At 39.6% G+C, this 23,621-nt stretch overlaps 1 protein-coding gene across 2 annotated transcripts in view; it reads right to left on the reverse strand.

Annotated features, from left to right (window-relative positions):
• The window catches only part of EYA4 (EYA transcriptional coactivator and phosphatase 4), a 65,522-nt gene that overhangs the window by 23,061 nt on the left and 18,840 nt on the right, over positions 1 to 23,621 (reverse strand). For both annotated transcript variants that reach the window (XM_058566822.1, XM_058566823.1), the window contains 3 exons: positions 20,983 to 21,166; positions 12,778 to 12,911; positions 11,251 to 11,334 (listed from right to left, as the gene is read on the reverse strand). In XM_058566822.1, coding sequence (XP_058422805.1) covers positions 11,251 to 11,334; positions 12,778 to 12,911; positions 20,983 to 21,166 — 402 coding nt within the window. The remainder of the gene's footprint in view (positions 1 to 11,250; positions 11,335 to 12,777; positions 12,912 to 20,982; positions 21,167 to 23,621) is intronic.

A 23,621-nucleotide genomic window follows, 5' to 3' on the forward strand; every position in this document is an offset into this window, starting at 1 on the left:
TCTTTCCAGCTTATTGAGTCATTGGGACAGCTAATTCTAAGTAAGCAGACTACAGTACCACATTTTTCCAGCTAAAGGAGCCACAGATGTAAGAATCCAAGAAAGATGACCAAGAATTTGGTGGGGGAGACTTAGCCAGGTCTCTGTACTGTTGGGCACCCTCTTCCCTGCCAGACTCCCTCGAAGACACTGCCAGGGCCTGTAGTTCCATGGTATTATCAGGCATTCACGAGTTAAACATACTTTTGGATCGAGTCCAAGCTTTGTACAGAGATGTTTGCTCATTTTCATTAGATGTTTGTAGAATTATAGGCACCTTATGAATCAAGGGTGGCTGCCTTTTTTCAGTTTAACTGTTGTGAGTGTTGAGTTTAGGGTCTGAAATGAAGTGATAGTGAAAACTTGGATAGAGGGAAAAAGTAGGAACAAAAATACACTCACAGGGTTTTGTGGAAGCTCTGACACATATTACACACATATAGCAGCATTTCCAATCCAAGTATCTACAGAAAGGCTTAAAGCGGGGCAAACTGAACTGCCAATTTACTCTGCATACCACCCTATTAAAATACTGAAACTATTCCCAAGACATTTTGTTAGAGAGACAGAGGAGGAAGATGAAGAAAACGAATCCCTCTTGGCCCTTCAATGTGTGATCCTCAGCCGGATATGACCAGCATGTCACCAAGTCAGGATCAAGTAGGGCACTTCTCCACATCAAAATACCAGCGCCTATGAGCCGTGCTAGCACAGGGCCACTGGAGCCAGACTGTCTATCGACAGGCGCCCTGCACTGGGCCATCAGCTGGATTCCTCCTCTAGGGACACAACGTAAAAATATCTCGGGAAAGGCAGTAATTATGTATTTTTAAAGAAATGGAGGACTTTTTTTTTTTTTGGAACTCAAGCTCTCGGAACAGTTACTCCTTTGGGACCTGAAGGCCATTTGCAGACTTATAAACACAGAGGCAGAAGATGTGCATGTTCGTTACAGAAGAAGGAAGACAAACCAGCTCCAGGGACCAGCGTGGGTTTGTTAGAATACATGAGCTCTTTTAGCCAGTGACGAGAGATGAAATGAAATTCAGTCATGAATCAGAAGGGAAACTTTACAATTGAGATGTCTGTCTATGATGGACAGGCAGTGGGCTTAAGAATTCTCAGGGGGAACTGGAGAATGGTTTCAGGAACATTCATTTGTTTAGCGCATGCTGATTGTCTACTATGTGTCAGACACGTTCAAATTCTGGGCAGAGAGCAGAGAATCAAATAAGCAAAGTCCCTGCCCTTGTGGGGTTGATATTATTACTGGGTGAGCTATCTCATAAATAGACAAAAAACCCAAGTAAATATACATATAGTATTTCAGGTAGTGAAAAAATCACAGTCAGAAGATACAGAGGCTATGGGGATGGGTGGTGATGGCTCATTTAAAGAAAGTGCAGGGAAGGCCTTTCTCTGGTGATTGTTGAGGATAAGAGACCCGAGAAGGGCGAGGGGCCTGGCCATGCACAGATGCGGGGGTAGGAATATATGCAGAGGTAAGAACGAATCTGGTGTGTGCGGAACAGCACAAAGCAGAGCGCCCCAGGAGTGAAAGAGATCGTTCAGGAGCAGACTCCTCGGGTAGGTGAGAGGGCCTGGACCCAGGACTGGAGCAGAGGTGCAGAGAGAGGCAGAGAATATGGTTACGGTGCAAAGATGAAGTAAGCTGTTCAGTTTGCTTCTTGTGTGTGTGTGTGTGTCTGTGTGTGTGTGTGATGGAGGAGAAGTTTTGTACAGAATTGCAAAGGGGCTCTGAACGTCCGAGGGGAGAGAAGGTGTGAAATGGTTAATTCACCCAGGAGCGCTGGGACCCACTGGAGATCTGTGGCTGCGCTCAGATGCTCGGGACAGGCAGGGAGTCTGGTGGGTTTTTTGCAAGGTGAGTCTGGTGGAGAAAAAGAGTTTGGATAAGGATAGGGAGGCTTTATGCACAAGTGCGGTTATAGTGGTACCCAGCGCTGGGACGGTGACGTCTAAGGCACAGGCTTTCAAACTCGACCACACATGAGAAACGCCCAGGGAGCTTTTAAAAACCCTGCTGCCCAGGCCACACCTCATACCAGTGAAATCAGATTGTCTGAGGACCCACGTATCAGTAATTTCAAAGTTCTCTAGTGAGTCCAATGTACAAACAAGACTGAGGATCAGCAGATTAAGATCTTGCTCCTCAAAGTGTGCTTCACAGACGAACAGCGTGGGAATCACCAAGGAGCGTGTTAGAAAGGCAGACTCACAGCTCCTACCCCGGATCCAATGAAGCAGAACCCGCAGACTAACAAGACCACCAGGCGATTCACATGCATGTTGATATTTGCAAAGCACTGGTCTAATTGCTCCCATGAGGTCTGGGACAGCTACAGAAGACTGGCCTCTGGGTGCTTCCAAAGGGCTCTAAGACTTGAGTCAGTCTGAGCACTGAGTAGAATGGTGGCTCAGGAAAATTTCTTGGCAACTAGGCTTCCCAAGAAGTAGCTTAAAGTTCTGAGTAAGAGTGCATTGCCCCACGCTCACCTCCACAAAGAGGTGGACTTAACCTCGGGGACCAAATGACCCACGGTGCCTTTTAGTCATGTAGCCAACCACCTGCTGGTGAATGGGTAAAAGTGAAAAACTAGCTAGTTTTTGCTCTGGTTTAAAAGGATTTGTTCAAAATCCAAATGCTCAATGGAAGCAACACATTTGCAGTTGAATAGTGGTCAGTAGTCGATATTAAGTAATCAGAAGCCACGAAGGGAGCATCACACAACTCACCTACCATGACCAGCTTCTATTGTTTCAATTGGAAGAGAATCCAATGAATAAAGCTAGCTCAAATTTGTTAAACTAATAACGGAATAAACATACTTCAAGGGGAATTACAGCAGTAGGAATATGCTATAATTATAGTTTCTATCTATATTACTGCTATTGTGGAGACTTTGGATTGATGGGACTTGCTTAATTTTTATTATTTTTAGCCCTTCTAAGCCCTTCTAGCCCATCATATGTCATAAGTACTTTTAAGTATAAAAAATAGTACAGTATTATTTTTATACTATACAATATACAATAGTATAGCATAGCAGCCGATAGAAAGGAAGAAGTCAAGTTGGTGAGAATGACCATGGGGGGATGAGATAGAAAGCATACGACTGAGGGAGGAGGGAGATGGCAGAGATGGCAAATGAACATGCCTGATGAGGCAGCCTCAGGACTCAGGGAGGAAGGTGAGTGGTACTCTAGAGGAAGGTTGTAGAAAAGATAGGTCAGACATTGATTTAGAAAAAGGAGAGTTGATGATGATTTAAGGAAATTTAAGGGAAGTTAATAGTAGTTTAATCTGCCCTCTCCCACCTCCCCAAGATGTGAGACTAAACGACCATAAGCCGAAATCATAAGCTGAGACTGAAACTTCAGGGGAGGTTAGAGAAGTCTCCTCTAGAAGCATGTGCTTTGAAGAAACTAATTACCACTTATCTTCGAGTGATGTCCCTTCAAGATCTTTTCTCTTTTCGAATTCACTTTCACGAATAACATGGTAAGAGCGGGCTTAAATAAAAGTTAGTAAAAAATTTGGCTATTTATGATATCACCTAGAGCCATTCAATCCAACATAAAAAAACAATTTCTCTAAAATAAACATATACTCAACAAAAGAGTAAGACAGGGCTCTGAGAGAGGAGTCAGTAGGTAGTACTCCCTAAGAGAGAGTTTGAGAAATGCCACTGTCTTTGATTTGGCTTTACTTTTACATACATATGGACTATATTTATGTATATACACATACATTCACATACACGCATGTGCACGCAAACACACACAGTACGAACAACCATGAAACACACTTGCACATTCTGCTTTCATTCCCTTTATATGTACCACAGCTGCTGTCTAGTCACCTTCTCCTTCTCTATAGCACTGAGCTGAGTATCTCACACTATGAGATAAAACAACAGACACAAATAGACGCAAAGCTCTTTAGAAAACATCCAGATTCCCCCAAATTCAGTTTCCCAACATTCAGATTCCCTTGAAACCAAACAAAATAGGTTACATTTACTGAAGGTTCACTCTGTCGTAGGCAATGTGCTGAGTGTTAACGCATTAACTCATTTAACCCTCCTAATCAAATTATTAATTTTATTATTCTGCCCATTTTATATAGAGGGTAACTGAGGCTCACTAAGACTAAATAAACTACTCAGTAAATAAATTATGCAGGCTCACATGCACAGCAGGAGGTGGAGCTAGAATTTGAACTCAGGTCCATCCTCCCTCCAAAGCCAGAACGCTCTAACCATTATGCCCAGAAGGGAGGTAACCTGCATGGTGTTAACGCTGCCACTAGGGTGGCCTCCAATCCACAGTTCCAACGCTTGATTGATTGTAATCATGTCCTATTAAATCATGTCGCTTTTCCTTAGCTGACATGCACGTAAGTCAGTACTTATCTTCATGACTATCCTGTAACTTAAAATGTAGCTGGTGCTAGTTGAGAAGTCTTTCCATATAAGTGTATGTAGATTGTTTAGTATAAAAGTAACCAAATGATTTGTCCTGATGAACGTATTATTTCCCCAGCACACTCTGATAAAAGATGTCTAAAATGAGAAAGTAGTTTTGGGAACTTCAAGTTCAATTTCACAATACAAGACAACTGTTTACTTCCCCTTCAGTCTTTTCCCTGACTTGGGCTATTTCCTTTGCATCCTTACTGTGGAACAACTCTAGAGAATTACGGCTACATGGCATATGAAACATTAATGCTCCAAAATAAAGCAAATCCCTAAAGCACAATTCATTTAGCTCCCCTCACCCTTCCCTCCAGAAGAGAGGAATTACTGCAACCTATCAGAGAAAATAATATATACAATTAATCAGGGAATAGGAATAATCTTCATAAACTCTAACAGATGATGGATGACTCCTGGTCTACGTCCTGCCAAATTCACAAACTCATACTTTAGAGTTTTGCAGTGCTGAAAACTGTAAATGCCAACTGGGGCTCAGCTTCACAGGCAGGAGAACTCAAGTCCCCACAGCCCTTGGTGGGCATCACGGTGAGTATCCAGGACTCGTTCTGCTTGGGAAAAGAGCATGTTGTGTTGACAACTGAACAGAGGCAAAAAGTGACGACAGATTAGGAAGAACCTTGGAAAATCCACAATATCGTTTATTTATAAATAGAAGTAGGATTTTCCAATACTTTTTAATTAAAACACAAAAGTTAGTTATACAGGGCAATTTATGAGTAAAACGGCATATTCCTAAATCATTATGTTCCCTGAATTTTATTTTTATCGGTGGTGGGGAAAAATCATGAGACCAAAAGAGTACAGAGATTAAGAGCATGTCAAAGGGATGTGGTTTCTGGTTGGCAATGCCACTTCTGAGGTGTGTGACATGGTACGAGTCACACAGGAGGGTGGTGAAAATGAAGGAGATAATGCATTGCACAGGACACTCAGCAAAGTGCAGGCGCACAGCCAGAACTCCAAAATGGTACTTATTATTATTTTACGGGGGATGGCGAGAAAGAGAGACAAGTAGGTAGGTAGGTAGGTAGGGGTGGTCCTCTCAGGGCATGATTTGCATCTCTGGCGCTTATATTTCCAGCCCCAGCTCACTATATTTCAGGCCGCTGAGGTACGATTTCGTGCCAACATTGACCATCTGCATGTCTGAAAATTTCTGCCTTTAGTCATTTCTCATCTGGGGGAAATAATGTGTATTTTTACTTAAGTCTCTCCAGGCTGGGAGGTGGATGACAGTTTTCAGAGCTGAGTGCTACTTTTCTATATTTACATGATCTCATTTAATCCATCCAATAACCCTGGAAGGAAACGGTTATAACCATTTTCTGATAAGGAAACAGGCTCAGAAGTTAAATGACTCGCCTAAGGCACAGCCAGGCCCAGGACTTCCCTCTAACCCCTAGCTCTGGGTTCCTTCAGCTGGATTACTGCCTTCAGACTGTGTTCTGAGCAACCCCTAGGACTAGGGAACACTTTGGGGTGACTGAGAACAATGGGGGAGGGGATTGGCTACCTGGTGGAAATGGGATATCTCCAGTCCCCCAACTTTCGCTTTTTTTTTTTTTTTTGGTGAGGAAGATCAGCCCTGAGCTAACATCCGATGCCAATCCTCCTCTTTTTTGCTGATGAAGACTGGCCCTGGGCTAACATCCGTGCTCATCTTCCTCTACTTTATATGGGATGCCGCCACAGCATGGCTTAACAAGTGGTGCGTCAGAGCGCGACCGGGATCCGAGCCGGCGAACCCCGGGCCACCGCAGCAGAGCTCGAGCACTTAACCGCTTGCGCCACCGGGCCGGCCCCCAACCTTTGCATTTTACCTGGAGCAGCTCTGCCCTTACACGCTTTATGTAAAGATGCTCAGTGTGATATAGTAGGTGCATACAGGATTCTCTGAATAAAAGAACTGAAAAATCACTATGTTATAAAAAAAATATTATGTTCTAAAAATCCACATTGTGGAAACAACATTGAGCAAGAAATGAAAAGGACTGAAGACATTAACAATTTCAATCTTAGACAACCTCTAAGTAGTAGAAAGTTTTTTTTTCCCCCTGTAGAAATAATGGCTCTGGTCATTTCTGCTATTAGCAGTGCAAAGTCCTTCTGAATTGTCAGCTAATCACCACAATGACCTCATTTCAGTTGGTCCTCAAGGTCATTACTGAAGACATTAGGGAAGTGAGGAAGGAAACCCAGTGACAGAGGACTCTTTTTGTTTGTTTGTTTGTTTTGCTGAGGAAGACTGGCCCTGGGCTAACATCCATGCCCATCTTCCTCTACTTTATATGGGACGCCGCCACAGCATGGCTCAACAAGTAGTGCGTCGGTGCGCGCCCAGGATCTGAACCGGCGAACCCCGGGCCACCGCAGCGGAGCACGCACACTTAACCACTTGTGCCACCGGGCCGGCCCCTAAAGGGCTCTTAACTGTAAAACCTCTTGGGAACTTTAATAAGATGATATGCTCTGAATGGCTATAAAATGCAAGTACTCCCCAAATTTCTTTGACCCTCGGCCTTTCCACGAAGACTATCAATTAACATGTTCCAGAACTAGTTTTTCCAAGGAAAAAAGTGAGAAATACTCTAATCTAGTGGTTCTCAAAGCATAGTCCATCAAGTTTATCTGGGAATCTATTCTAAATGCAAAACCTCAGGCCCCATCCCAGACCTACAGAATCAGAAATTCTGGGGGTGGGACCCAGCCATCTGTGTTTAACAAGCCCTGCGGGTTACTGTGACGCACACTAAAGTTCTAGAAGCACTGTTCCAGCCTAAGCCACGACCACTTCCTACTTCCTGCACAGCAGCCTCCTACATGGTCTCCTGCACTCACCCTTGTTCTTCTAAATCCCATTCTCCACATAGCAGCCAATTATAAACCATCATGTCCTGACTCAGCCTAAAACCCTCCAACAGCTTCCACTGTACCTAGAATAAACTCCAAAAGCCCTGCCATAGATACCCTACCCAATCTGGGCCCCCGCCTATTTCTCTGTTCTTACCTTGCATATTCTCTCCCTCTTTTACAACCTTCCAGCTACACTAGACTTCTTTATATTCCTGGAACACTGGAAGACTGTTCCTGCCCCAGGGTCCCTCTGTGCCTTCTGCCTGGAATCTCTCCCCACCTTCCCCTTCCCCTAATCCACATGGCTAGCTCCTTCTTGTAATTCAGGTCTCAGTGTCAACATCACCTCCACAGTCACACCCCCAGTTACTCTCTATATGACCTAGTTTGATTGTCTTCACAGAAGTTATCACTGCCTGAAATGTCTTTGTTTGCTTGTAAGCTCCATGAGAGCAGGAAACTCTTTTCTGAGTGTTAACTCACACCAAGTTAAGTAAATATTTGTTAGATGAATACAGTCCGTCTGCGGAGTTCACCACTTTCATCTCTGGTTTGTGGTGAGCTGAGGCTACCCAACGCCCTCTCTGGCCTCTTCAATGACCCCTGAGCTACATGGTCCCCAGCTTCACAAGATGGGCCTGACCGAACATCCCTTATTTAGCTACTTCTTCATACGCCAAGATATTAAAGTCTTACTAGCTAAAAGGCAAAGCCAATTTCCTTACTGACATTAAGAAAAACGTCAATGATCAAACGACTTTTAGAAAAGTATACATAATAATTCAATAAATAAGGTAATCTAAGTTGCTTTTCATAGAATTCAATAAGGGTATTTTCATTTTGATTAGAAAAAAAGATAAACTAAAAAACTTTTCCACTTTCATTTTCTTAAATTGCCCTGAGTAAAACATTATACAACATGGTAAGTTCCAACAGACCCCCTTCCAGTAGCACAGAATAGTATAAAGAACAAGGGCTTGTTACGAGACTAACCTGGTTTCCAACATATGTACCAGCATTGATCATTTTGTGACCTTGGTCAGGTTACTTAAACCCTCACAACCCTGGTTTCCTCATCCACAGAAACTGGATTGCAATAAGTTACAGCAGAGTAATTATATAATTAGAGAGTGATACAGGATAACGTTTGTGAAAGTGAATAATAACTGAGGGATTAAGCAACTTGCCCGAGGTCAGAAAGCTGTGAGTATTTCTGGTCTCAGGTCTCAGTGTTTTCAAAGTTAGGATATCTGAGTCAAAGGCTCCGGTCCTTAACTACCACCCCTATTGCTGTGAAACGAAAATATTCCAATTGTCTGAGAGAAGATAATTAGAATTATTCCAACTTAAAGGAGAACTCACACAACTGCCTACACAGTACATCACTAATTGTCCTTATTCCTTTTAGGAAATGTCACTTACATATTGCATTCATTAGATTAACTGTCTATGCCATGCGATGTGCTGTAGCAGAAATCACACGGGCTTTGGGGCCTCAGGACGCATTCCTGCCACTGACTAGCTGTGCTGCACACATTTTATTCCCTCTCGGAGTACACTTCCTCATCTACAGACTGGGGAGAACAACCTACATCTTAAACTGTTGTGACGCTTAATATCTGGCACATCCTGGGCATTAAATAAATGTTAGTTCCCTTCTTCCCCTCACTCGGCCCCACCCTTTCGGTAAGCTCTGCTGTTTTAAGCTTCTGTAAGCATAGGGGATGTCTCTACTTTGTATTTGAACAAAGTTTTTTGTCAATACTTTAAAATAATAGAACTTGAATGTCGAAATGAACACTGCATGTCCAGGTGGCCATCTGGGGAGGGGACAGTTTTATTTCAGTGATGCACCACTGCTGAGGGAAGTGTGAGAATGTTGCTTTCAGAGCTGCTCTTAGAGTCAGTTTATGAGGCACTCAGGAAAAGTAGCTTCATTGCTCCATGTGTTTGTTTTCTTATGGCTCACCACCCCTCCTTGCCTCTGTATTGGTAACCCCTCTTATCCCAATGGAACTCCACGCTCAGTTCTGGGATGGGAGCAACTCTATGGCACTTTCAACAAAAAGAAAAGAAAAAAAAAAACAATATATATATATATAAATATATATGGTGACATTTTTACCATGCTCCTTATTCATCACCTTGGGTTCAGTGATCTTACTATTTCTAAGGATCAACATTACCACAAAAGGATGAAGGTTTGAAGTCAGGAAATATTTTAAAAATCTAAAGGTAATTTCAAAAGATGAGTTCCACCACTGATTTGGCACAATGAAAGCAACATGGATAGTTAGGTATAGCCTCTAAGGGTGACTATTTTGAAGAGAACTTTATTTGGATTCATGTCTTCAAGTTAGATTGTTTGTTTTAAACATTTATCTAATATGGAACTTAGCTACACAAAAACATTGCAATCAGTTCAACAGGATTTACTGTGCATTCCTCACAAGCCAAAATTATTCCAGAAGAAATGCTTTAGATTATTGTCTGGAAACTTTTTAGACTGTGTTCTCTATAAGCAATAGAATTTTGAGTGTACATCCCAAATTTATGTACAGGCAATTTACTTATAAATTATATACATATTCTTTAAATTATAATCATATGCATGTATTTATAAATTATGTGCATTATAAAACAGATAACAATAGAAACTGTAAGATACACATGTGTGCATGTACAAATATTTTCTTTCCTTATCTCAATGGCACATATGTGTACATCCTGCTTTGGAGACCACTGCTTTAGACGGTGATGTTGTGATAAAGGGGCTAAGACTCCTTCTTCTAAAGGGTCATTAAACAAAACTGTTACTGTCACATCTGTTTAGCAACGTTCATTACCTATACCAATAATCAAAGGCAGTGCAGATTCACCAAGAGTGCAATTTAGGAGGAAACACTTGAGCGCAATTCATGCTTACTAGTCTAGAAGACAAAGCTTAACAAAGTTGCTAAAAACTGCACGTTGAGCTGACAGGAGACCCCATTAAACAATGTGACACTAGAAAGACATAGGGAGACACTTCTGTAAGGGTGATACATAAAGGAACCAAAGTCAGACACAACTTTGAATACAGTTAACTGAAGGCAGGCCAACAGGTTCTGAATTGACTGTGGTTAGATTATGAGTCCTGCAGTCACAGACTCAAACAGTGACGGCCTGAACGACAGTGTTTCCAGCTGAAAAGCCTGCTGCAGTGGCATCAGTCTTGGGAACAGCACTCACCCAGCTGTGAAACAGCACTGCTGCAAGAAGCTACCTCACCATGCAAACAACACCGGCAAGCAAGAAAGGAAGAGAAGTAACGAGACCTCTGTCTCTGAATTTCTGCGTTGGGGAGTGTTATTTCCAGTCTCTGTTCACATGCTTACTCAAAGTTACAAAAATACTTTTATTCATAAATCCAAAGGATCTGTCAGACAAAAGATTACTTCCTTATTTCAAATGGCATTCTACAGCAACCTTTGGTGCAACAAATTAATTCAAGCAATTTCTTAAAGTTCCCTTGTTAGAGAATAATACATGATTTTATAATGTTTAATGTCTGTTTCAATTTACAAAACATTTTTCTAAAATAATTATGTCAGAGTAATAAGCTTGCTTTTGATGCAAAAAACTCAACGTCATCAGGAAGAAACAAAAATCCAATTTCTAATTAGTTTTGTAAAATTTGCCAATTCACATTAAGGAACAATGTGCCACTGGAAATAAATAAGAGCAGATTTGACAGACTGCAATAATTGCACTTACACATATTGTTAAATGGCTCTTGATTTTTGAACAAAGTAAAATTCTCACAAGGTGTCTTAGGGTAAAATTTCTCGTTCCTTACCTTGCCATACTTCTGGGCATAGGACCCTGTGAGCAATGAGTGAAAAACGATGATGGTTTCATCCAAGTCCCAGACAAACACGCGCTGAAGAGAAAGATACATACCAAAGAATGACCGAGTTCTAAGGAAACAGAAATCTCTCTACACGTAGAAAACATCTCACTTTGTTGTTCGATATGATCTTGATACCCTTTTACAGAAAACTATGCTACTCCATTAATTTTTTTCCAAATTTGCCAGATCTAATGCCTATAAAAGCCGACAAACAAGAGTGACACAAGTAATAACAAGCTTAAAAATCAGATGTCTTAATTTGAGTGAATTCACCCAAATATTTACTTGCAGTTAATACCCAAAAAGACACATTTGGACTTTATGATAGAAGTGTGCTTGAAACTCTATTTTAAAGTTCTATGCCTCATGGATTCATGAAACTTGGCAATTCGTGCAAAAATTAAAATTTTAAAAATATTTAAAAGAATCAATGAGTGATCTCTAAATAGAAATTGCAAAGTGTGGACCCTCGGGTCAGATTAGGCCATCAGATGGGGTGTTTGGCCTGCACAGGGCTTTGAAAGATTTCATATTATTGATCAACATTTGAAGATCAGGAGATTGCACTCTAACTTCAGGGTTCTGACGGCAGCAGAGAACCTGGAAGTGGTGGCCGTGCTGGCTGACTTTCCACTTGGCAGTGACGGTGGGCCCCTTCAGCGTGGGCCAACCTCCCTGTGCCCCAGTCTGCTGGCTCCCAGCCCAGTTCACTCATTTCTGTCACCTGCTGGGTTCTTGAAGGCATTTGAATCTGCTGCTGTGGTTCAAGTAAAGGAAATGATCTCTTATGAAGAGGCACAATGATGATTACTGGACTTTACTAAATGTGCAAATTTAATTTTTTTCTTAATTGAAGTATGCAGTTGTATAAGAAATAACAAATTACAATTAAGAATAGTTTCCCCTGATTTTTATAATAAATTTCAACCTGCTTACTATGGATATATCAAAAAAGAGCTCTTAACCAGAAAAAATGATACATACATATTTTTACAGATATAAAAATTTTAACATATGTACCAAATGATTGGAACTTTTCCTATTTTCGGAAGACAATTTTTCCTTTACATACAGATTAATTTTACCTTTTTAAATTTATTGACCCATATAAACATCTTTTATTATCTTGGTCACTACCAAATAGAGTGTTTCTGAGAAAACTATCCCACAAACAATGGTTTTATTTTTAAAATTTCTGTTTGTGCCAATTTGGACTAAAAGATGCAATTATCTCAGGCCTAGAATGTGTAAAGCATTATCATTTTTAAGTTGTTTTTGTTTTTAATTTTGCCATTATAATGGATGAAATCTCAAACTTCGGAGGTGTGAATTGCCTGTACAAAGTAGGTCCACTCAATTCTCGATATATTTTTTTTCTTTAAGCTTGAAACTTTATAGAATTGTAAGGTATAGATTATATCATTCAACGAAATAAAACATCCTATTACACTCGTTAAGGACAAGTCAGCATACCTCCAGGTCACTGTCGGGAGGTGGGGAGGGATTATTTTTCCGGCCTCGTCCTCGGGACTTTGACCCAGAACTCCTACATGTTCTCTCGTCAAGATCTTTGATGGGCGTGGAGGGGCTCTGCACGGTGTCAAACTCTCCTATAAATAACATAACTTGTATCAAGAACAGCACTTCATTTGTAGACCAGGTATGAGTCTTCATTATTAACTATCTTAACACATCCTTACACAACAGAAAGCTCCTTACGACAAAAAGATTTATAATCCCAAATACACAAAATCCTAATTCAGTCAAAAATTTTGTAGGTCACACAAATCCATCCTAGTTTCAATCCATGTGATCTATTAAACCTTTTATACTCCACATGCTGTGAACTTCCTGTCTCTACCCTCATCTATACATTCATCTAAATTTAGATCTGTTCTCGCCTTCTCATGTCAGAGTTCAGAGGATGAGGTGTCTTCCTGTGGAAAATCTCATCCCTCCACCTGCAAGCTTGACTCCCTGCCTCCCCTCTTAGGGAATCATGCTCCATTAGTCGAACTCTCTCTTGTCTTCCCTTCAATCTCTCCCTCTTCTGGGGGCCACAGACAAGTTTAAAAGCCCTTCCCTTTGACCTTACAATTCCATCTACAAGCTATCTGCTTGCTATTTTCTCTTTTTAAGTGAAACTTCTTAAGAGAATAGTCCATACCAATGCTGTCCAATAGAAATATAATGTGAGCCACAAATGTGACCACATATATAATTTAAAATTTTCTAGAAGCTGCATTAGAAAATGTAAAAAGAAACATGTAAAATTAATTTTATTCATATACGTTAATTGACCCAATATATCCAAAATATTATCATTTCCACATGTAATCATTATAAAAAATAATCAATGGCATGTTTTACACAATCTCTTTTGCACACAGTCTTTGAAATCCTGCGTGCATTTACACTTAGAGCAGGTCTCCATCTTCACCAGCCACATATTACAAGTGCTTAACTGCCACTGTGGCCAGTGGCCATGGTACTGGACAGCACATTTCCCTCCACTTCCTGACATCTGATTTGTCATAATCTAGCTTCAGTTCACCAAAACTCTAATAAAACCACTCGTTCTCCGAGTCCCCAGTAACCACCTAATTGACAAACGCAAGAGACGGACTCAGTCCCTAGCTTCCCGGATCTCTGTGCTATGTCTGATCCTCTTAAACACCAGCTTCTCAGAACCACTATTTGGCAGCTGATACTCCGAATTCTCCTAGTTCTAGAATCTCTCTTACCAGTCCTTCTCTGTCTAGGAGACACAGACTCCTTTTCCTCCTCCCATTCCTCATATGCTGATATTTAAGCATTCCATCCATTGATCATTGTCCTTCTCACTCTATGCTGACTGGGCAATCTGACCCTCTCATAGGTTAATCACCCTCTACTTGATCATCCACACATAAATCCAGACCTCCAACCAGGCCACATCCTAAGTTGCAGACTTTGGATCTAACTGACTTCCGCATACCCCACAGATTCCTGACAGTCTGACATGTCTAAGGCTAGTGATGGAGCGTCTTAGGAGGTAGGGATTCTGAGCAGTGGCAAATCTGTGGGAAGAGGCATTAAGATAAACCAAGGCACAGTGAGATGCAGTAAAACCTCCCAAGTAACAAGAATCAGTCTTACCACATGATTTCAAGCCTTTTACTAAACCTCTCTGAATCTCAGTTTCTTTATATATTAAAGCATGAGTAATTGCAGCTACCTTTTTGAATTACTGAGATAAATCTGATTTATACTTAATTGGATTTAAATCATATGCATAAAGTAAAAATTTCTAGGAGAGTCCAATGGCAAACTACATTAAATGTGTTATACAATTTTTAAACATATAGATGTTATGACTATCACGCTTTACCGTAAAATAATTATGAGGACAGCCAAGCAGTTATTAACCTAAATAAACAAATCTGAACAAACTAGATAGACAAAACTTAAGTAATATTTTTTCTGAGATGTTCTAAATAAACAGTAATTTTGACATAGCTAACCCCTAATCATTTCTAATGGTTATAACATTTTCTTTGGTAAACATTGTGTATGTCAGAACAGCATCAAAAAAAATATTTCTGTACTCCAAATATTATTTACTTTTACAACATTGCTAGCCCAGGTCATCGCATTGGTCTCTGCTATTGACTGTGTGAGAGCAGACAGCATAATAAAAGTTCTTTAGTTATAAGGTTGAATATAGCCCTGTCTTATGGTAAATCATGTTTCAGCTTACTTGTATAGGCATTAAACGAGGCTTTAAGTATTTAAACACACCCCAACTTAAAAAAAAAAATCACACAAAAATTTTTCTATTTTTAGTTATGTTAATAGAATTTTCCTAAGGTTACTATATCCTGCAAATCAAATATTCTCCTTCAAATAAAATATTGCTTCAAATTATTAAGTAAGCTCATAAAATTTTTTTGGATGACATTCCGTAAAACCTGTCCTTCTATTCACTACAGATCAATTTTCAGGTACCAACTATCGTGAAAGGCAGCTTTGTTCCTGCATCAGTGCAAGAGCTGAAAGAACAAAAACTTGCAAAATCCCCAAGTCATTGTGATCAGTTGTGGGCGGCTGATTGTTGACTGGATCCATAAAGAAGGAGTTTGGCAGGAACAACTCAGCTATTCAAACGAACTGGGAGCCAGCAGCTCTCACAGCAAGAGAGCGAGAAGAGGAAGGGAAGAGACAGGTCACAGCAAGTTTCCGGGTTTCAGTAAAAGTAGCTCTTGATTCTTTCCAAGTTACTGAAAGATCTTAAAAGGGCTCTAAGAATTTGGACAAAATATGGACAGGAGTGTTTTGATAGTAAAGGTACAGGCTTTTAACAAACTAGGAAGAGCAGCTCCACATGTATTAAACCCTTTGCATATGTCATGCACTGTCTTCTTTGTAAGAGTTTATCAAAATATGTGTTTGGCTCTATTCACTCTCATCATGTCTGTGAGATGTATCCATATTGTAGCCTGCAGCAGTTGTATGTTTTTCCTTAACGTGGCTAGAACTCCATTACATATGTAGGCTATGCTTTATTTATCCATTCTATTGATGAACATTCCGGTTATTCATAGTTTTAGGCAATTATGAACAAAGCTGCTATAAACAGTCTTGTTCGTGTCTTCGTGGACATAAGCTCCCACTCCTCTAGGTTATACATACCTAGCAGTGGGACTGCTGGGTCAGAGAAAAGGCATATGTTCACCTTTAGTACACACCGACCACCTTTTTCCAAAGTGGTTGTATTAATTCTCCTACTAACAATGAGTTGGTTGCTACTCATCCTTGCCAATACTTGGTATTGCTAGTCTTTTTTATATTAGCCATTGTGGGGGTATGGTGGTATCTCGTTGTAGTTTTAATTATCATTATCTTGATGAGTAATGATGTAGAAAAACATACAACTGCTCCAGGCTACAATATGGATACATCTCACAGACATGATGAGCAGTGAATAGAGCCAAGCACATATTTTGATACTCTTAAAAAGAAGACATCTTTTGTATGCTTTTTGTATGTTTCTTGCAAATTTGGTATCTTATTTTTATGAAGTAACTGTTTAAATCTGTTGCCCATTTTAAAAATTGGGTTCTCTTTTTCTTATTGATTTGATAGAGCTCTTTATTGTGAAAAATCCTTTACATATATATCTATCTGACTTAAACCTCACTTTGACCCAGTGAATTTGGTCCTTCATTATCTTCTTTTAATAATGGGAAAACTGGAGATATGTGGGACTTAATTAACTTGAAATAGCTGGTATGTGGAATGCTGGTATGATTCCAGAACTCTCGCCTTAACCACTAGGTGTACTTCCTCCCTCAAGAGCAACAGAGGTCAAACCTACATGTGTTTCTACTGATCAAAAGAGTTATATAGACTTTATACAATTTCTGTGAGAGTGAGGGCCAAGGAATTTAAGGAAAGTACTTTACAGGGAAACAGCAGGTCCTGCAGAGGGCATGTGCTGTACTTGGGCTCCTTCAGCAACCGCCCAGGTAGACCTGGACTGACCTCCATCTCTTCTGAAGGTGCTATCCTTTCTTCTGATAAAGGGTGAAACCAGAAACTTGAGCTCAACCGGTCATTAAACATTTGTTGACACCTTTTTATTTTTAAAAGGAGAAAGCTGTTAATTCCAGTGCCTCTGCCAAATTTCCCTCAGGTGATTGCACGAGGGCACATTAATGCTGCAGGTAGGGAAAATGCAAATTGGCAGAGAAGTAAAATGTGGTCAGTCCTTTCTATCTAAATCCTCTGGTTAGCTTCAATTAAATGAATTAGCACTTTGCTTTCCTTCCTGTCCTTATGTGAAACGCCATGAAGCTATGGAAAGTCCACCGAGTTCTCCGTAAGAAACTGGCTTCTTTTCAAAGAGTGAAGTGATGTTACTATATATATCCTTTACGGTTCTGAGGCACTTGTAAAGTTTAATAGCTCATGTATTGTAATGTTTGCCAAGGTCTCAGAGTAAAGGATAATATTGTTACAAACTACTGATCATGTACACTTAATTTTAAAGCTGTTTAAAATATTTAAAAAGGAGGAGCTATAAAAATATCTGTAATCTTAATGTGCTAATCAGTTGTCAAGCTTTCTGAATGCAAATCAAAAATATAAAAAACCTAAGATAATCTTCATGTTAAAAGCAAAGAGAGATCTTTATAATGATCTAAAACATCTATTCTTAGTCAGCACGATAATGTTTCTTTAAATACGTTGTCAAACTACCTAATAACGTAAAGTAAATAACTGAATGCTATTTGCAATCTCCACATCACATCACTCATTACCAACTGCCCTAGGCTTTTTCTTGTGCCAACACTATACATGACTGAACAATTACCCTTTAATCAGTACAGTAATGAATAACTGTACCTTCTAAGTTTTGGATATTTAGATCCAACTTTCTTTCATTAGGTTTATCTCTAAATCAGAACAACCAGCTGTCTCTTATAGAAGATAAGTATATTTCTATTTTAAAAATGGGAGAAGTCAACAGTGAACGATTTATGAAAAATTGTGGATTTAATTGTTAGGTCTCTGCGTTAAGTCCAAAATGAAGAACTGGTCAATGGGAAATACTTTTCATACCCTTGAACTAAATATCTCTGATTTCATCAATAATAAAGAAAAATCTCATAGTTATAAACTTTACTTTTTGGATGCATGCCAACTCTGAAGAGGCAAAATCAAACTTAAAATTACCTTGACTGAAGGTCTGAGGTCACAAAATTCCTTAAAAATCCAGACGTGTATTATTACGATTTTAGTTGACAGAATAATATAGTTACAAGTAGAAATAACTTCTCTAAATTCAACAGAAAGTCGATAAGATCTGAAAATTATGTCAAACCATATTGTTGGCATTAGCGACCAATGGAAGGCTGAAGAAATTGCAGCATTCTGATAGTGAATACGAGAATGTTACATATGGATGTGTCACATTCAAAGTCACAGACTCAGAATATCCACATGCCTGCATTTAGTATTTTTAATATAAATAGAACAGCTATTCTGAATACTGATTGTTCTTTAAGCTAATGAAAAGTATCCATCTGTGTCTTTCCTGCAGAGAAACTCTTGTGATCATATTGAAATTAGAGCAAAATCAACATTTTAGTCAAGGTTTACCCAGAATCTACCACATTTGAAAACCAAAAGGTTTTTATCCATGGTAGTTCTAGTCTAGTAAATTCAGAAACACTCTGCTGCTGGTCCTGCCTATCATTCCGTCTCCAATATCCTGATGATCAATACTCTGTGGTTTTGTTTCGGAACACAGTCATCCTACCTTATTTTCCCATGCATTCACCACTGAGAAAAACCTTCCACAGTGTGAGAAGAGTATGTCAAATATCTCCTTACCTAAAGCGTCTCAGCTGCTTGTTAAGCAAGGGTTCTGAAACCACTCATTCTTTAAGTTAAGGTAAGCTTCTTAATGAAATGCAAGAATTGACTCAAAGAGGATCAGGACAGATGTGGAACACGGGATTTACGCTGGAACGAAGTTAAGGCAAACAGATGTGGAACACGGGATTTACGCTGGAATGAGGTTAAGGCGAGTGAGGTCCCTAGGGAGCTAAATGTCGGGGGGCTGAGAGTGAAGCCCTCCTCAAATTCTGCCCCCTCGCACTTCACTCGCCTTCCCTTCGTCCTGGCCCTGCACAGGATACAGCTGCTCAGAGAGGTGAAGGCTAGGTGGAAAGCCTAAACAGGAGCCCTAAGGGGACGAGGACCAGAAATTCAAAGGGTCTGTGTGTTCACGAGAAGGGGGATCTAAAAGGAAGAAAAGGGGAAAGAAACCGAAATGTAGGGGCACCAAAGGCAAGGTCTAGTACACCTACTGACTTTTTTCTTGGGTCCATAGTTAGATGAGAGACAATATTCTAAACAGGGAGCCAAAAAGAAAGGATGCTACCATTTCATCAATTCATGATATAAGCATATCTTAGCTCCTGCTTAAAATATCAGCTTCACTGTCACTTCATGTTCAAATTAGTTTTCTTGTTAATATTCCCTATGTTATCCAGCATTTTCCCTTTCTCAACACTCATACCATTGTAATTATCTGCTTGATCTTTGTCTTAACTTGTTAAACGGAAGCTAAAGGTATGTAGAGAGCTCATTCACAACTGAAACATCAGCAGTGCCTGGAACCTAATGGGCACTCAGTAAATAATTGTTTAATGGTCTTAAATCTTCTTGGAAGCACTGGCCCAGTTAGAAAGAATTAACAGCATTGTGACCATGTTTCCCTATCTTCTTGCCCTTCCAAAGCTGGACAAAAAAGAAGCAGAGGTGAGTGGGGGTCTGGCAAACAAGTGAAGTCAGAAAAATATGCTTGAACACACTAATGGTATTGACAAAAATTCTTAACTTCACTTTTCTTATTGAGTTTTGATAGTTCTTTACATATTTTGGATACAAGTTCTTTATCAGATATGTGTTTTGCAAGTATTTTCTCCCAATGTGTGGCTTATCTTTTTATTCTGGTAACAATGTCCTTCAAAGAGCAGAAGTTTTTAATTTTATGAAGTCTAATTTATCTTTTCTTTTCGGGATTGTGTTTTTACTGTCATATTTACAAAATCTTTGTGTAACTCAAGGCCACAAAGATTTCCTCTATGTTTTCTTCTAGAAGTTTTAGTTTTAGTTTTTACATGTACTGTATATGGTATGAATTACAAGTCAAGATTCTGTTTTTGTTTTTTGCATATGGATGTTCAATTGTTCCAGTACGATTTTTTGAAAAAAAAAACAAAAAACTGTTTATTCTCCAATTGCCTTTGTACTTTTGTCAAAAATCCATTTTCCAGAGTATGTTTATGGGTCTATTTCTGGACTCTCTATTCTATTTCATTTATCTATGTATCTATCCTTTTGCCAATACCACACATTTGTGAATACTGTACTTAAGATAAGTCTTGAAATCAGGCAAGGTGAGTCCTTAAACTTTGTTCTTATTTTTCAAAATTATTCTGGCTATTCTACTTCCTTTGCCTTTCCTAGTAATTTTAGAGTCATCTTGATAAGTTCTCCAAAAAGTCTTGCTGGAATTTTGATTGGGATAACAACAAATCTCTATTACACCTGCTTTTAACTTTAAATACTTGAGCTGTGTTAAATATGTGTCAGTAAATACAATTCCAATAAGAATACAGATAAGCTTCAGACAATGAAGAATACAATGGATTTTAAATATGTGCTGATCAGACAAAGATACTGAACTCCCTACCAATGATCCTACACATTTTAGCAATGTAGGAAATGTTCACTGGCCAGAGCTACCGATGACTCACAAAAGTCAAGGAGCTGTACAGTCTCTCAAGGATAAAGAAAATAGTGTCAATTATACCCAAAGAAGATAATATTACAACTTTTCTATGTTGTCAAGATCTTCACAAAATAAAGAATTAGTCAGGCAAAAAGTCCATCCATCTTTTTATATCCATATATACGTACATTGCCATTTTGAGATTAAAATCTCTACACTGTCCCACATCTAAAAGAAGGGTTTTCTGAAATGCCAGAAGAGCCTCATTTCATGTAGTGATGTGAACACAGATTAAACATCAGCATAATTATCTGGGAGCTTTTAGCCTTGTTTCTGAAATGTCCATTTTCTCCATATTATTAGACACAGCAAAACGTGTAAAAGTATTTCACCTGGATGAAGATCTGTACCTGGTTGGCTAGTCAGTCCTGGGAGAGATTCCTGCAACTGATAGGTTGAGGTCGAGGATGAGGTGCCGTCAGCTGTGTTATTTGATGTCATATACGCTCCATAGGTTGATGCTGAGTAATACTGTGCATACTGGTTTTGGCCAAAGGCTGTGTAGGATGGATAATCCTGAAACAATAATTGAGATGTCTGGGTGTTTGAAAGAGAAATTACCCTCTAGCATGCTCCAAACGAAAGCAACCACTATGGTGACTGAAAGATTACCATTTGGCTCCATTCATGGCGGACTCCATAGCCTTGAGGTGATCCTAATAAGCAGAGGCTATTTTGTAGGCATCTTCTATATGCATGTAGTAACGAACCACCCTGCAGGTTTTGTAAACCAGGTCTAGTACACAAGTTTTAATCTGCCTAAAGATTGCATATGCTTCACTCTGCCCTCATAATTACTTATCCAAAGATATACATCATCAGGTCTTCCGCACTTGAAGAGAAGAAGAGGGAATCAGTTCATATTTACAGCATCAGTTCTCATACATCTTCTAACGTCACTCACAAGGAGGAGGTGTGGCTGTCCCTCCTAGCTTCCACGCAGAACTTGGTCTGCATTACTGAGATTTCTGTTCCCCGTCTAGGCTACCCTTGATAAATATGTGGGAAATAAAGAGGAAATAAAAGAAGATGAATACGAGATTTTCTTACCCAGCCTCTCACAGGCTATGTGCCACCTGAGGCTTTGATTTTGTCTTTAGTGAGATTTTCAAATATTTAGTTTGCCTTATTTGTCACAGAGAAAAAACAAAGCACTGGATCAACCCCCCTGACCTGCTTTTAATTAAAAAATTTTAAGAACCTTAAAATGTTCTAAATAATCCTTCCAAATCCTTTTATATATTAAGATAATAAATAAGGATTTGTTGTGATAATTAGTGTTTAATATATCTAGTATGTTTTAGCCCAAATTTTTGTCAGTGATGACAAATCTTCGGTCAGGATTAAGATCCCCTAATGTATGTTCCTGAGGGAAAAAGATCCACATTTGATGTGGTTTCTATAAAAGGAAATTTTCTGTATAGGCAAACATGTGTATAAGCAAATATGTGTATTATCAGAAAGGATTAAGTAGTATGGAAGAAAACTGTCTGTTAATTTCAGGATCTGATGTTCCCCATTACCCACCTGTGAGCCAAGAAAAAAACCTAGCAATATTTGGACAAAGTTCCCAGCAATACATCTTTCTAAGAGTAAAACAATGAGAGTAAACATTTATACAGTGCTTACTTTGTGTTAGCCTTATTTAGTAAGGCCTTAACTAGATTTACTCATTTAATCCTCACAACCCTCTATGTGGTATTATCATAATCCTGATTTTACATTGATGGGGACAAAGGCACACAGCGGTTAAGTGATTTGCCCAAGGTCAGACAGCAAGGTTCAGAGCTGGAATTGGACTCCAGAGAGCTGGACTCCAGCATCCGTGTGAGGAAGCTCTCCATTAGGCCTTTCAAGCTCTTGGAGGAAGATGAAGTTACTTACTGGGAAAGGCCAGACCACCAGCTTCTGGTGAATACAGTGTCTTTTGTACTCAAACATCTCTCAAAGATGGCACCTACTCTACATTTCCACTGTTGTCACCCTCATCCAAGCTACCCTCACTTCCTGTTGCAGCCAATGGACCGGTTTTCTAATCTGTCTCCTCATCTCCATTTCTGCCTTTCTCCAAAGTCCTTGAAGCCAAAGTAATCTTTTCAAACATAAATTATATGATGCTGTTCTCCTGCTCAAAAGCCCTTAATAGCTTCCCAGTGGGCTTGGAATAGAATAGAAATTCCTTATGGTAAACCACAGGGCCCTACATGAGCAGGCCCCTGCCCATCTCCACAAATCATGTTTCCCCATCTGCCCCTCACCCATAGACTACACCCCAGCCTTCTCTGACTTCACTGACACGCCAGGTGTTTCAGCCCTCAGGGGTCTGCTCCATGCTGCTTTCTGTGCCTGAAACACCCTTGTCCTCATTCTTCCCCTTACTCTTGGAAGACTTGGCCTAAATGTCGTTTCCATAGAGAAAGCTTCCATGAAATCTCCACTACTCAAAACTGGATTTCTATTAATATTTTTAGTAGGACTCTGTTCTCTCCCTTCATGCTTTCCAATTCTATATTTACTTATGTGTTTATGGTTTACTGTCTACTTCTCTCTGTAAGCTGTAAGCTCCAGGAGGCAGGAATCAGGTCCAATCCACTCCCTGCCCCACCTTGATGTCCCCAGCATACAGACCAGTTCCTAATACAGAATAGGCTCTCAATAAGTATTTGTTAAAAGAATAAACTGGTATTTAGACCATGGTCCAAAATACAGGTTACATTTTGTATTGGAGCTACTGTACTTCAATACTAAGATAGTACTGGATCTGTTCTATGATATAAATCTATCTTTGTCAATAAATTTTCTCCCCTTTTATGTATATTTTTCTAATCTTCCGAAGTAGAACAGAGTAGTCTCCCATTAGGCCACCACTCCACCTAGTGTATATTTCTATTATTATATTCATTGCTTCCCACCCTCTGTCCATATTATTTTCATGTCTGTTTCTTCAGAAGGACTGCATCCTTCCAGAAAG

This window comes from Diceros bicornis, chromosome 23 (genome assembly GCF_020826845.1).
Source record: "Diceros bicornis minor isolate mBicDic1 chromosome 23, mDicBic1.mat.cur, whole genome shotgun sequence".
Lineage (NCBI taxonomy): Eukaryota > Metazoa > Chordata > Mammalia > Perissodactyla > Rhinocerotidae > Diceros > Diceros bicornis.